The sequence below is a fragment of the Nicotiana tabacum genome, chromosome 20 (genome assembly GCF_000715075.1).
Source record: "Nicotiana tabacum cultivar K326 chromosome 20, ASM71507v2, whole genome shotgun sequence".
NCBI classification, from domain to species: Eukaryota; Viridiplantae; Streptophyta; class Magnoliopsida; order Solanales; family Solanaceae; genus Nicotiana; species Nicotiana tabacum.
Window position 1 is genome coordinate 57,882,404 of NC_134099.1, and position 14,056 is coordinate 57,896,459.

At 33.6% G+C, this 14,056-nt stretch overlaps 1 protein-coding gene across 3 annotated transcripts in view; it reads right to left on the reverse strand.

Annotated features, from left to right (window-relative positions):
- The window catches only part of LOC107810581 (sugar transporter ERD6-like 8), a 105,449-nt gene that overhangs the window by 62,927 nt on the left and 28,466 nt on the right, over window positions 1-14,056 (reverse strand). For all 3 annotated transcript variants that reach the window (XR_012703759.1, XM_075240846.1, XM_075240847.1), the window contains exons 3-5: window positions 13,879-13,938; window positions 13,348-13,413; window positions 13,125-13,190 (exon numbers count right to left, since the gene is read on the reverse strand). Coding sequence is in view for 2 of the 3 variants with exons in the window: in XM_075240846.1 (XP_075096947.1) it covers window positions 13,125-13,190; window positions 13,348-13,413; window positions 13,879-13,938 (192 nt within the window). In the remaining variant the exon portion in view is untranslated. The remainder of the gene's footprint in view (window positions 1-13,124; window positions 13,191-13,347; window positions 13,414-13,878; window positions 13,939-14,056) is intronic.

A 14,056-nucleotide genomic window follows, 5' to 3' on the forward strand; every position in this document is an offset into this window, starting at 1 on the left:
TTATTTATTATTAATAGTAGAAAATGTCATAAATGCATTTCTATGTTTTCTCACAATTTTCTTTTTTCAGAATAAACAAAAGAGTGGGCGTGTTGGTTAAAGTTTATTACGTTCATTGTGGATTTCGTTCCTATTTTTGGGTGAGGGAAACTACTTACGCACAATCGATATTTTCACCAAATGCATTAGTTTGTCATGGTTAAAAAGTATGTCAATAAAAATAATATTAATAAATCATGTTTAAGGAATAATAGTATATCTAAAATATCAGACACATGTTATGTATTAATTAATTTAGTATTATTGCATGAGTTTGAGTCAAAAACCATGAGACCAAGATTATAAATTAAACAAATAACCTTACCCAGCCATTGCTTATAAATTAAAAAATCTCAATTATTAGCAAATTCCTATTTTGGTACCAGTTTTATGTAACCTGCAATAAATAGAATCCCAATTAAATAGCCAATTTATTTTGTGTGCATTGATAAGTGAAACAGATAGAGAAATAAGTAGTTCAAATAAATTATTTAAAAAGCGATTTTTTTTTTTACTTATTTATTAAATGGGAGGCAAATTTACTTTTACATAGAAGGTAATTTGGTGCTTCAGTTTTTAAAAGATATTTTAGTAGAATAACTTCAACTAAAATATTTTATACTTATAATGTATAATGTTTAGATGGATTATACCTCCTAAACTGATGTTGTTCGATAACAAGAATTTAGAATATATTATATGTTCGCATGATATTTAATTAATTTCAGAAAAGTTTATAACATCTATCTGCTAATGTTTAGCGGGGTGCGAAACCCTAACTTAAAAGTTACTATATTTTTTAAGAAACCCTTTAGTTTTGGCATTTTTTTCTCCAATGTTTCATTTTTTTTTTTTTTGAAGTAATAACATTAACCTTATAGGTTTGCTTCGCGATGGAACTGTTACACCCCGTACTTTCAAGTTAGAATTCATCTTAAGTGAATCAATATGAGTCAGAGAATTGACGGACCTTTACAAAGATAATGATGGGGGTTGGAAGGTTAAGAAGTTAATCGAATCGAAGAAAATTAATTTCGTCGAAAGTCGGCAAGTTGGGAATATTATTACCTGCACTTGCGAGGTGAGACTAGGGTGCTTAAGATGACAAGAAGGTAATGTTATGAGGTATTAGTCGTGTGATAGTCAAGTGTTAAGTTTTAAAGCCAAGCGAGTTATGAAACAAAAGTTTAAAAAAGTTGTCGCAAGTTACATTCATTATTTTACTGAAAATTTAGGTCTAATGTTACTGAGATTTTCCCTCAATATGCTTGGAATTACAAGGCAATCTACCCACCAAATTGAAGATCTGCGAGTCTAGTTTTTAACGCATTAAACTGTTTGTCGATATAACGTAGGAGTAAAGAGATATTTGTATTTTCGCGAGACTGCGCAAGCAGCTCCTGTTGGGACCCACTTGAGACAGCCTGCGATCTTACTTCTTTTAAAAGAGGTTTCAGAATCATTTCGGCTCATTTCTCACCCAAAATTCGTCCAAAAGATCTCTAAAAACCCCCTCTAACATATCCCAAGATCCCAAGAACTATTCTCAAGGGAAATCAACTCAAATCATCATCAAAAGTGTTAAAGACTACAAGAGAATGCTTCTATAATGTTGTGGTGTGAATGAGGGATATTAAGAGCTAAGTTGATATGGGGTTTTGCATTGTAGCTGCTTTCCAAGATATATATAACATCTTCTTGATTGTTCCTAAGGTTAATCTTGTGTTGGTTGTGTTGTTTGAGTAAAAAACCATAAGAAGGCACTTCAAAGAACATATGTCATTATTATCTTTTTGGTTGGACTCTTTTTTGGCCAAATATGTGGTTTATGTTGGCACAAAATTATGAGAAATAATTTGATAATGTTGTGGTTGCTGTTATTAAGTTTTTCTAGGTGTTAACTAAGTTTATTGAAGAAGAAAACACGAAACACAAGTGATTGACGTCAAAAGTTAGGGTGCTAGGTGTAAGAGCCTATTTTGGAAGTCATTTTCTAGATGTTTTAAACTATTAATCATATAATACATATAAGTATGATATTATAAAGGTTGTGAATAATTTATGGAATAAGAGTTGGATTCAATTCATATCTTATTATGAGTAAAAACGAGCTTGCCGCTCAATATAATTGTTAAGATAATTAGAGAAACTCATATTGGATTGCATTGTTGTTGTTAATGGGTTGTTGATGACCCTTAGTGGTATTTGGGATGTATTAAAATAGGGAAGGTTCTGCCCGATTTTTCTTAAGCCATACGACTAGCCAAATACAATGGTACTGCATTATACGTTGGCGACACTATCATTTTACTTGTTATAGCTGCAAGAAGTTGTGTTGAGCTTGGTTGAGGAATAAGAAAGAGATCATACAGATATGTTAAGGTACTTCCTTCTTTCTTTTGGTATGATCTAAAGTGAGATGAATGTAAATGATACGCTATTTCATAACGGATCTGCTTCTAGCAATTAAGGTTGTCCATGTTGTTCTTTCCTTCTAAAGTTATTCTAAGAAAATATGTATGATCCTTGAATCTTATTGAGGTTCATATTAATAGTATAGAAATCCATAATGTTAATCGAAGGTGCGATGACCTTACATCACTCTGAAAGGTTTAGAACATGATTTCAGAAGCGCAACATGCATTATATATATGTATCTATTTTACTCTACCGAGTCGCGCTATAGTCCGCGGGGTTGGGCACCTATTGTGCAACCACTGATCAGTTGGGTTTACTGAGCTTCACGTAGTCGGGTACGATTCTACCAAGCTTGATGATGGCCGGGTGCATTTTTACCGAGCCTATTACGGTCGGGTACGATATGATGATGGTCCCTACAGAGGCGAATATTTTTAAAAGCTTATGTATATATATGTATCATGCATTTCATGTCAGTATCCCCCAGAGGTACTCAGAGGTTACATGTTGTATCTTCTCTATCTCTCTTTACATTAATATTCTTATTTATGCTTTCTAGCCTTACACACTCGGTACTTTATTTGTACTGACGTCCTTTCTACCCGAGGACACTGCATTTCATGCCCGCAGGCCCAGATAGACATTTTGACGGTCCTCATAGTAGGCTATCAGCTCAACGGAAGATGTTGGTGCACTCCACTTGCTCTAGAGTTCCCTATTTAGTCGGTATACTTTGGACATGTAATGATTGGTATGGCGGGGCCCTGTCCCGACCTTTGTGATGTTTATGTACTCTTAGATTCTTGTAGAGAGATGTCATATATATGGATACTTGTACGACCTTGTCGGCCTATGTTATGAGTGTACAAATGATCATGTCGGCCTTATAGGCCCGTATATCACATGTATAAGTTTGTATATTATGTTGGGTCATCCTATGTCGAGTGTTCCCTTGTGTTTGTTTCTGGTTATCTAATTACGGCCTTTCTGTCCCACTTATCCATGATGGTATGATAAGAAAGATACATTACATTGGTACTCGTTCGAGTAAGGCACCGGGTGCCCATCGCGGCCCTCTGAGTTGGGTCGTGACAAACTTGGTATCAGAGCAGGTCTGTCCTAGGGATATCTACAAGTCGTGTCTAGTAGAGTCTTGTTTGTGATTGTGTTGCACGCCTCACTTATAAATAGGAGATTGCGGGACATTTAGGATTGTTACATTACTTTCCTATATAGATCGTGCAAGAAAGAAGAGTTGTAGAGAATCGAGTCTAACATATGCGCTGATATAGGGTGTACAATGATGTCATTACCTAGAAGAGCTGCGGCTAGTCGGGATGTTAAGGAAGGATTGGGAGGGGGTATGAGACGAATCCCTCTATTGATATAGATCCGTATAAGGACCAGGGTGATTCACTCCCTCAAATATCCCCAATTCTACTAGTACTAGAGGAGCCGAGGGAGACTCAAGCATCATTAACTCTGCGAGTTCCACCATCGACCCTGTCTATATAAGAACTGCAGTACAGGTGTTGACACACTTGGTAGCCTCACAGGATTGGCATAACCCAAGGACCCCTGATAGTGATAGAGCCCTTGAAAGGTCAAGAAATTCACAACCTAAGGAGTTCAAAGAGCAAGAGCTGTCTATATTTCCAAGAGATGTTTCTGATGAAGCTATGGGATGGACTAAAAGGTCCATGACAGTTGATGGTGGTACGTTATAGCAGAATGTGTTTGCATAGTGAGTTGCACGTGATCAGATAAGTAAAGCAACATTAGACAACTAAAGAATGAGGCCCATTAGAGTATGAGAAGTCGAGAATCAAGGATGTTTTGTTGAAATTACTTCGAAAGAAACGACAAGTGGAATGTTATGAAAGGTTTGTGCGAAACCAAATAGAGAAATATGAGTGAATAGGGAAGACTATTAAGGAACTCTAAGGTTATAAAGCAACATGGGCCTCATTTTCATTAAAAGTGGATTATTAATTTTAATGGGGATTACATGAAGGTCAACTTAACCATACAGATGGGAGGTGCGAATATCGAAGGATGACTTAGGATGAACTAGACAAAGGTAACGATTAGAGACTCAAAGGACTCTCACACTACCTAGCCTTGCAATGATAGTAAGAATGAATAGCCAGAAGGAGGAAGAGGATTAGTGGGAGAAGAACCCTAAAAAAAATTGGTAAAGATATCCTTAAATAACCACGTGAACTAAAGTTAAACTCGTCAAAAGAAGGCATGCCAGTAAGAACATATGACTCGTTACATATATAGACCCCTATAAATTGTCTCATAGGAAGAAAGGTTACCCATAGGACAATTGTAAGCTACTATGAATATGGACCTATGGAAGACCAGAAGATGAATAGGACTTCAAGCATGAAATATTGAAGTATTTTGCTAATGGGGGAAGACGAAGGCACTAAGTCAAGAGAATTTTTGTTTAACAACAAAAATATTAGAGGATTGGGACAGAAAGGTGTATAAGAAATTTTAAAGTAACACACCGGTAAAAAGGATATGGAAACCTAAAGAAGCGAAACCATCAAAGTGGAAACAATAAAGTTGACATCAAGGATAAGACTTAGGATAGACAATAAGGAAAGGACGAAGTAGAAAGAAGTAGTATGAAGGTAAGCTGCTTCACAACATCAATTTTTTCTATAAATCGAAACCTAATGAACAAAGAATACCTCAAATGTATACGGTAACAAGAAGATGAAAACAATATATGAGGTCTAGAACAATATATACAAGGGATTCAGAATATGTGGGAATTAGATCAGGGTGGCAAAGAAGGAATATCATAATATAAGACAAATAAGAAGTCGTTGACAACTGGGGGCAGTGAGAAAATAAGGAGGAATGGAGAACTATAAAGGTATAACTATTTCATATAAGACGGCTTAGAATTAGAATAAAAAACAGAGCTAAGATTGTAATGGATGCGTTTAGTCGTAAGTCAAGGGTAGTTTGATAAATGACCAAGCCCGAAAGTGACGAAAGGGTTGACTAGAGGTCTTCACCAATTAACATGTTCGAAATATACTTGGCAGAATCACTTAATAAAAATATAATGGCTGGGAATATGATAGAGTCATCTCTTGTAAATAGGGAAGATTTCCGTTTTAGAGAAAGTTAAAAGAAGTATTCGGCAAGAGACAACTACAGCTTTTTGAGTCTATTGAAGGAAGGATCTTGAAATATCATAGCCAATTGCGCATTAGGATAGAGGTTCATTATTCATGCTATTTTATTCATCTCGAAATGTCAAAAGTATACTATAATGTCAAAGGATAACATTGGTAGGACAACATGAAGGAAATCTTTGTAGGGTTCATAGATTAATATTCCAGTTGCTGATCGGAAAAAATACAACATCAACATCCCAATGGATTGACACGAATAAAGTAACCCAATATGGAAAAGAGAAAAGATTAGCATAAGCTTCATTATAAATATAGAAAATTCGACTCCACATGGACGATAGTTTGACAAAAATCAGTTTATTATTACTGGATAAATTACTATAGGTTATGTAAAATGGAAGGGTGCAGAAGGTAGATCGCGTACAAAATGTTTCTGCCACAATTACGATTAATAGAGGTGCTAAGTTACAGATAGCTTCTGAAAGCCCCCTCAAGAAACATACATACATAAGATAATTCTAGAAAGTAAAGCGTACAATTCAGATGCTCAAAGACATATTACAAGCTAAGATACCAAATTCTATTATGGGATAACCAATTTACTGACTATTGAGTAGTGCACAACAATAACTATAGTAGTATCTATACATGCGGAAGGATCATAAGAAAATATTTTAAACTGCACAAAATAACTCCTTATAAGCGTGATGCGAAAGGAAATATTGATTCGCCATAAGGCAGTTTGAAAGATCGAATTATTCAGCATGATCTAACGTATCAAGTTATAGAAAAGTCAGACTATTTCAAGAGTGTTTTTGCTTAGAAGCGTCATAGATCAAACCTTAAAACGTGACGATGAGACTTACGAAAATCTCGAGTTGATAATGAGGCCTCCTTGAAAACTTCGCTCATGAAGAGCATAATAACTTAATGGGACAAGCTAATCAACACATATATAAAGCCACATCCAAATTACCCAAAGAAAGGACTAAAATGATTTTTCCCTCAGAATTAGGATGCGTTCACCCGGTTATCATGTCTTGATATTGAAAAAATACATTAAATAATATACAAGTAATAAAAGATCGATCTTATAAAAAGATTTTAGTTGCTATAAATGAATTAGGAATCTATGTCGCAGAAGACATGAGGTTCAGATTATAGAGAACCTGTCTTACAAAGAAGTTCTAGCTGTTATTTTAGATCAGCTTGTCCACAAGGTGGGACCAAGAAAGTAACTTCCATAAAGATATCGTGGAGGAATAGGAATGTCGAAGGTAAGAAGTGGGAAGCCATAGAAGAGACAAATTCTACATACTCTCAATTGTTTTAGAATAGAAGATTCTTGACGATTCTAACTTGATTGTGTGTTCTTATCCCATGGTATATGATTTCGATCAACACTCATTAAAAGATATTCAGAATTGAAGCGTTACAACATTTTTAGGAGAAGATTATTTAGACACAAGGTATGGGATAGTCCTTTTTTAGGAGACTCTATCGAAATTTTCGTAAAATCTGTAAGAGCTAGTTTCTCCTCTAAGACTAATTTACATACGAGGACAAATATTCCAAAGGGGGGAAGGGTGTTACACCCCGTACTTTTAAGTTAGAATTCATCTTAAGTGAATCAATATGAGTAAGAGAATTGAAGGACCTTTACAAAGATAATGATGGGTTAAAACAAGTTTTAAGGAGTATCGTGAGGATTGGAAGGTTAAGAAGCTAATCGAACCGAAGAAAATAAGTTTCACCGAAAGTCGGTAATTTGTGAATGTTATAACCCATACTTGTGGGGTGAGACTAGGGTGATTAAGATGATAAGTAGGTAATGTAATGAGGTAATAGTCGTGTGATAGTCGTGTGTTAAGTTTTGAAGCCAAGCTAGTTATGAAACAAAAGTCGAAAAAAGTTGTTGCAAGTTACATTCATTATTTTACTGAAAAATAGGTCTAATGTTACTGAGTTTTTCTATCAAGATGCTTGGAATAACAGGATGATCTACCTACTAAATTGAAGATCCACGAGTCTAGTTTCCAACTTATTAAACCGTTTATAGATACAACGTCAGAGTAGAGAGATATTTATTTTTTTGCGAGACTGCTTAAGAAACTACTGTTGGGACCCAGTTGAGACGGACACCGGTCTTACTTCTTTTAAAAGAGGTTTCAGCCTCATTTCGGGTCATTTCTCACTCAAAATTCATCCAAAGGCTCTCCAAAGCCCCTCCCCTCCCCCCAATATATACTAACATCCAAATAACCAAACTCAAGGGAAATCAATTCAAATCATCATCAAAAGTGTTAAAGACTACAAGAGAATGCTTCTATAATATTGCAGTGTGATTGAGGGCTATGTTGAGATGGGGTTTCGAGTTGTGCATGCTGTCCAAGGTATGTATAATATATTCTTGATTGTTCCTAGGGTTAAGCTTGTGCTGGTTGTGTTTTTTGAGTGAAAAACTATAAGATAGCACTTGAAAGAACAGGGGATATGGTTATCCTTTTGGTTGGGCTATTTTTTCGGCCACATATATGGTTTGTGTTGGCTGGAAATTATGAGAAATAATCTGATAATGTTTTGGATGTTGTTCTTAAGATTTTCTAGGTGTTAACTAAGTTTATTGAAGAAGAAAACATGAAACACAAGTGACTGACGATAAAAGTCAGGGTGCTAGGCATATGGGGCTGTTTTAGAAGTCATTTCCTGGATGTTTTAAACTAGGAATCATATAGTACATATAAGTATGATGTTCTGAAGGTTGTGAACCAATTTATGGAATAAGAGTTGTATTCAATTTATGTTTTGTTATTAGTAAAGACGAGCTTGTCACTCAATATGATTGTTAAGATAATCGAGGATGCTCATATTAGATTATATTATTGTTGTTGCTATTGTTGATTATTGTTGTTGTTGTTGGGATGTTGATGACCCTTAGTGGTCTTTGGGATGTAGTAAAAACATGGGAGTTGCTGCCCAATTTTCCGTATTACGACTAGCCAAATATGATGGTACGGCATTATATATTGACAAGACTATCATTTCACTTGTTATAGACGCAAGAAGTTGTGTTGAGCTTGGTTGAGGAATAAGGAAGAGATCATGTATGTATGTTAAGGCACTTCCTTCTTTTTTTTGGCATGATCAAAAATGAGATGAACGTAAATGATACGCTATTCCATAACGGATCTACTCCTAGCAACTAAGGTTGTCCATCTTATTATTTCCTTAAAAAGTTATTCTAAGAAAGTATGTATGATCCTTAAATCCTATTGAGGTTCATATTGATAGTATGGAAGTCCATTTTATGAATCGAAGGTGCGACGACCTTACATCACTCTGAAAGGTTTAGAACGCGATTCCATGAGTCCAATCATGCATATATATATATATATATATATATAACTCTACCGAGCTGCGCTATAGTCGGTCGGGTACAACGCCTATTGTGCAACCACTGATCAGTTGGGTGTTACCGAGCTCCACGTGGCCGGGTATGATTCTACCAAGCGTGATGATGGCCGAGTATGTTTTTATTAAGCCTATTACAGCCAGGTATGATATAATGATGGTGCCCACAAAGGCAAATATTTTTAAAAGCTTATGTATATATATATATCATGCATTTCATATCAGTAGCCCTCAGAGGTATTCAAAGGTTACAGGTTGTATCTTCTCTATCTCTCTTTGCATTACTATTCTTATTTATTTCAGCCTTACATACTCGATGCTTTATTCGTACTGATGTTCTTTTTTGCCCCAGGATGCTACATTTTATGCCCGCAGGTCCCAATAGACAGGTTGATGGTCCTCATAATAGGCTATTAGCTCAGCAGAAGGTGTTGGTGCATTCCACTTGCTCTAGAGTTTCCTATTTGGTCGATATGCTTTGGATATGTAATGATTGGTATGGTGGTGCCATGTACCGATCTTTATGATGTTCATGTACTCTTAAGGCTTGTAGAGAGATGTCATATATATGGATACTTGTCGGTCTATGTTATGAGTGTACAAATGATCATGTCGGCCTTATAGGCCCGTACGTCATATGTATAAGTTTGTATATCATGTTGGATTGTCCTATGTCGAGTATTCCATTATATTTGTTTTTGTTTATCTCATTACGACCCTTCTGGACTACTTACCCATGATGGTATGATAAGAAAGATACGTTATGTTGGTTCTTGGTTGGGTAAGGTATCGGGTGCCTGTCGCGGCCCTTTGATTTGGGCTGTGACAGGAACTTGGGAAGTTAATTGTTATTTAGATTTAGGATCCCAGAGAAGGTCTTAGCTATCAGAGCCCAATGAAAATTTTTGGGTCAATACTTAAATAGGAACGAGTGGATTTAGAATAACTTAATAAATAAATATAAGAGATTTTTATTATCTATTACTTTTGAAAATATACCCTCACTATTGAAGTTTTAACTTAATTACAAGTTGATATACAATTTACTAACTATATACAAGTTAGTACTAAATGATATCTCTTTATATTAGGAATTGAATAGGAAATATCAATTATTCCCTCTTCGTCTCTCTTTCTCTCTCTCTCTCTCTCTCTCTCTCTCTCTCTCTTTCTCTCTCTTCATCTCTGTCTTTCTCTTTCTCTCTCTCCCCTTCTTTGTTCTTTCCCCAACCCTATTTTTCTTCCTTCGATTTTCTCTCTTTTCTCATCTACTTTATCCTCTCTTTTTTCAAGGAATTCATCAATGGATTTTAATTATTTTACTGTAGAATTTTTACTTTGCAATTTTTTTTCATGTTGCACAATTGGTGTTTGAATTGAAATTGTCAATCAATAAATTTTGAAGGTGTTTGACTCTCCACCATTGACAACCATTAAAAAGCTTCAAAACTTTGAATTCGAGTTTGAATTTTAGAAAAAAGTATCATTTATTTGAATTGAGTGTTGTTGCAAACGTTTGAAAATATTCTTTGCATTTTATATCTCCTTTTTTAGGATGTTTGGTGAAGATTAGAGTTGTTTGACTGGATTTCAGATTGAAAATCGAAGAACATATGAAATATAATATACATATAAAATTGTATTAAAGTTGTATTATAGCTGTATGTAAATTGCATTTAAGTTTTATTATATTGTTGTTATATTTTTTTTTATTTTAATGTTACACGAAAGTTGGAAATGAATTTTATACCGTATGAAATTTGTATTTAAGTTAGAAATATTATTTTTTTTACATAAAGTTTGTTATATATATCAAAATTATTTTAAGAGAGGAAGTTTGATTGGAATTTCAGAGAGGAAGAAGAACACACCACATATAAAATATATACAAATCATTTATAAAATACATACAAAAAATATATTGTATAAATTTTTTATTAAAATCATATTTAAGTTGTATGATGTGGTAGTTGTATTTAACTAGGTAAAAATAATGCACGAAAGTTGTAGATAAGTTATAAATAAGTTGTATATTATATAATTAGTTGTATAAAATTATTTTTAGTTTGTATGTTATTGTAGATGTATCAAATTTGTACTAAATTTATTTTTAATTTGTATGCTGCAGTACTATACATTATTCTTTTTTACTCGATTGGTCAAAAAAATAGAGAATGAAATCAAAATAGACTCATTTGCACTGATTCATATTTGTTTGAACAGAAAAACTTAATAATGATGAGAACTGAATGATTTGTGTACAGAAATTTCGAGTTTCATATTAAACGAGTCATCATTGAGTTTTTATTGCTACTGGTGGTGGTGCTACATTGACGGAGGTGGAGGCGTTGAGCATTTTACTTAAATCCAATAGGCAGCACTCAAAAGATTACAAAATCTTATCACATGTGATGTTCACGTAGTAGAAATATTGGAAATAATGGTTATTGTTTTACTATAGGGAAAATATTGGTTTAAATTTTAGTCTAATACCAAGTTTGACTCTAATTCAGGGAGTTTTGGATGGAGAAGGGCGGCAGAGAATAGGGAAAGAAGAGAGGAGAGAAAAAAAAGGAAACAATTGTAACTGAATCCCCTAATTTAAGACACTAATAATGGATTATATATGAATTGTAAAAAAAATAATTATAACGGATAATATACAAATTTAGGACTATCTTGATAAATAAGTTTGAAAATATTATATAGGAACGAAAAAAAATATCCATATATAAATCCAACTGTTCGCTTCTATCCATTCTTAGGTATCAGAGCCCAATAAAACTTTTGGGTCAATACTTAAATTGGAAGGAATGGATTTAGAATGTACTTAAATAAATTGGGGCATTTGCATCTATACCCGCTTTTTAGGTCACGTTTTAACTTGTGTCCGCTTTGCAAAAAAAAAAATTGCAAGCGTACCCACTTTTTGCGTAATTTCAGCATACGGGGCTGAAGTAGCAAACGCAATTACGCAAAACTTCAGCATTCTAGTAGACGGGCCTGAAGTAGCAAGTGTGCTGAACCAAGTTTGCTGAAGTTTTTGTTTGTAATTGCTGAACTTAAGCATAGTAGCTGAATTTGTTCTCTAATTGCTGAAGTTTTTGTTTGTAATTGCTGAATTTAAGTATAATAGCTGAAGTTTTGTTCTCTATTTGCTGAAGTTTTTGTTTGTAATTGCACTAAATAAGCTGAAATTTTTTTGTCCTGGATTCATTAGTTTTGTCATTAAGCTTTTTCAAAAACTTCAGCAGAAGATGCTGAAGTTATTTAGTTCATTTATAAAAACTTCAGCACTAAATAAGTTGAAGATTTTTTTTGTCCTGGATAAGCTTTTTCAAAAACTTCAGCAGAAGATGCTGAAGTTATTTAGTTCATTTGTAAAAATTTCAGCACTAAAAGCTGAAGTTTTTTTTGTCCTGGATTCATTAGTTTTGTCATAAAGCTTTTTCAAATACTTCAGCAGAAGATGCTGAAGTTATTTAGTTCATTTGTAAAACCTTCAGCACTATATAAGCTGAAGTTTTTGAAAAAGCTTTCTAACATACTAGATAAATAATCAGATTATCAACAGTATCTAAATCATAAATTTTGGAAACAATAAACGTGAAAATAACAGAATTGTCATTGTCTACTAACTTACATACGTGGAAATATTCACAAATTATTGTCTACTAACTTACGTAATTATTTATAATTTATTTTTAATAATATGATAAACATATTTATGGCAATTATCCTATGAACTAAAGTTTCATAGCAGCACCAACATCAGCAGAAGAAAGAAGAAGAAGAAGAAGAAGAAGAAGAAGAAGAAGAAGAAGGAGGAGGAGGAGGAGGAGGAGGAGGAGGAGGAGGAGGAGGAGGAGGAGGAGGAGGAGAAAATGAAGGAGGAGAAGGAGGAGGAGAAAAAACTTTTAAAAAAAAAAGGTATATATTAAATGGAGGAGACCAAATAGAGCGCCCGTACAATTTTTATAAATAAATAACTATAAATCCAACTGTTCACCTCTATTCATTTTTAATCTTTCCTCGATAGACAAAAAGAAAATTTACAATAAATAAAAGAAATAGAATCGGAAAATTTCTTTATACCTGATTAGTAGAGGATAGTGCCCCTCGCAATTTATTTGGCGATATCTCTCCAACAAACATAGGAACCTAAATGAAGGTTCAAATAAAAGAGTTAATTTAAATTCATACATAGTACAAATTGATATTTTCTTTGTAATTTGGGTGCAATGCCTATTTCTTTATTAATTATGTGTGACTAGGAATATCCAAGAAGGAAATATACAAGGAAGAATTTAAAGCGTACCACGTAAGAAATAATGCCAATGCTATAACCTGACAAAAATCTCCCCAAATATAGCACCATCGGTTCCTTCAATTATAAAATTAACGTTGCTACAGTTAGACCTCAATTCTTCTACTCAGTTCATTAAAAGGAATAAAAGTAATAAAACTGACATTTAAAAATAGATTTACATTAAATTTACAAAATCAAGAAAAAGTACAAATTATTTACTATTTAGGCATTGTAAAATATGCAAATAAATAAGATCGTAATTCAATAAATTCTTAATTATAGAACAACATATTTATAGAAATTATAATCACATATTTAAAAGAAAATCTAAAAATAAAATATTTTAAGCGTAGAGAAAGAAGAATTTAGAATAAAGTGCCAACATAATATTTTTAAGGCGTACAAAATGAATAGTTCAAGACATAAAGCTGGCACAAATTAAAGATAAATTATTCACCTATTGAGGTGTTAGCTTTATAGGATTTTACCATTCCACCACGTTAAAAGAAACAAGTAGGATATTGTATAGAGGATACAAACCTTAGCAAGGTAGATTGCTAACCATCCAGCAGAGCATATTACAGATGATAGCCTCATGGCCTGATCAAGATTCAAAGCAAAACAATTTAGGCAGAATAGTGATAATGCCCAGATTATTTTTATCTCGTTCGAACAAAGTATACTAATAATAATAATAATAATAATAATAATAATAATA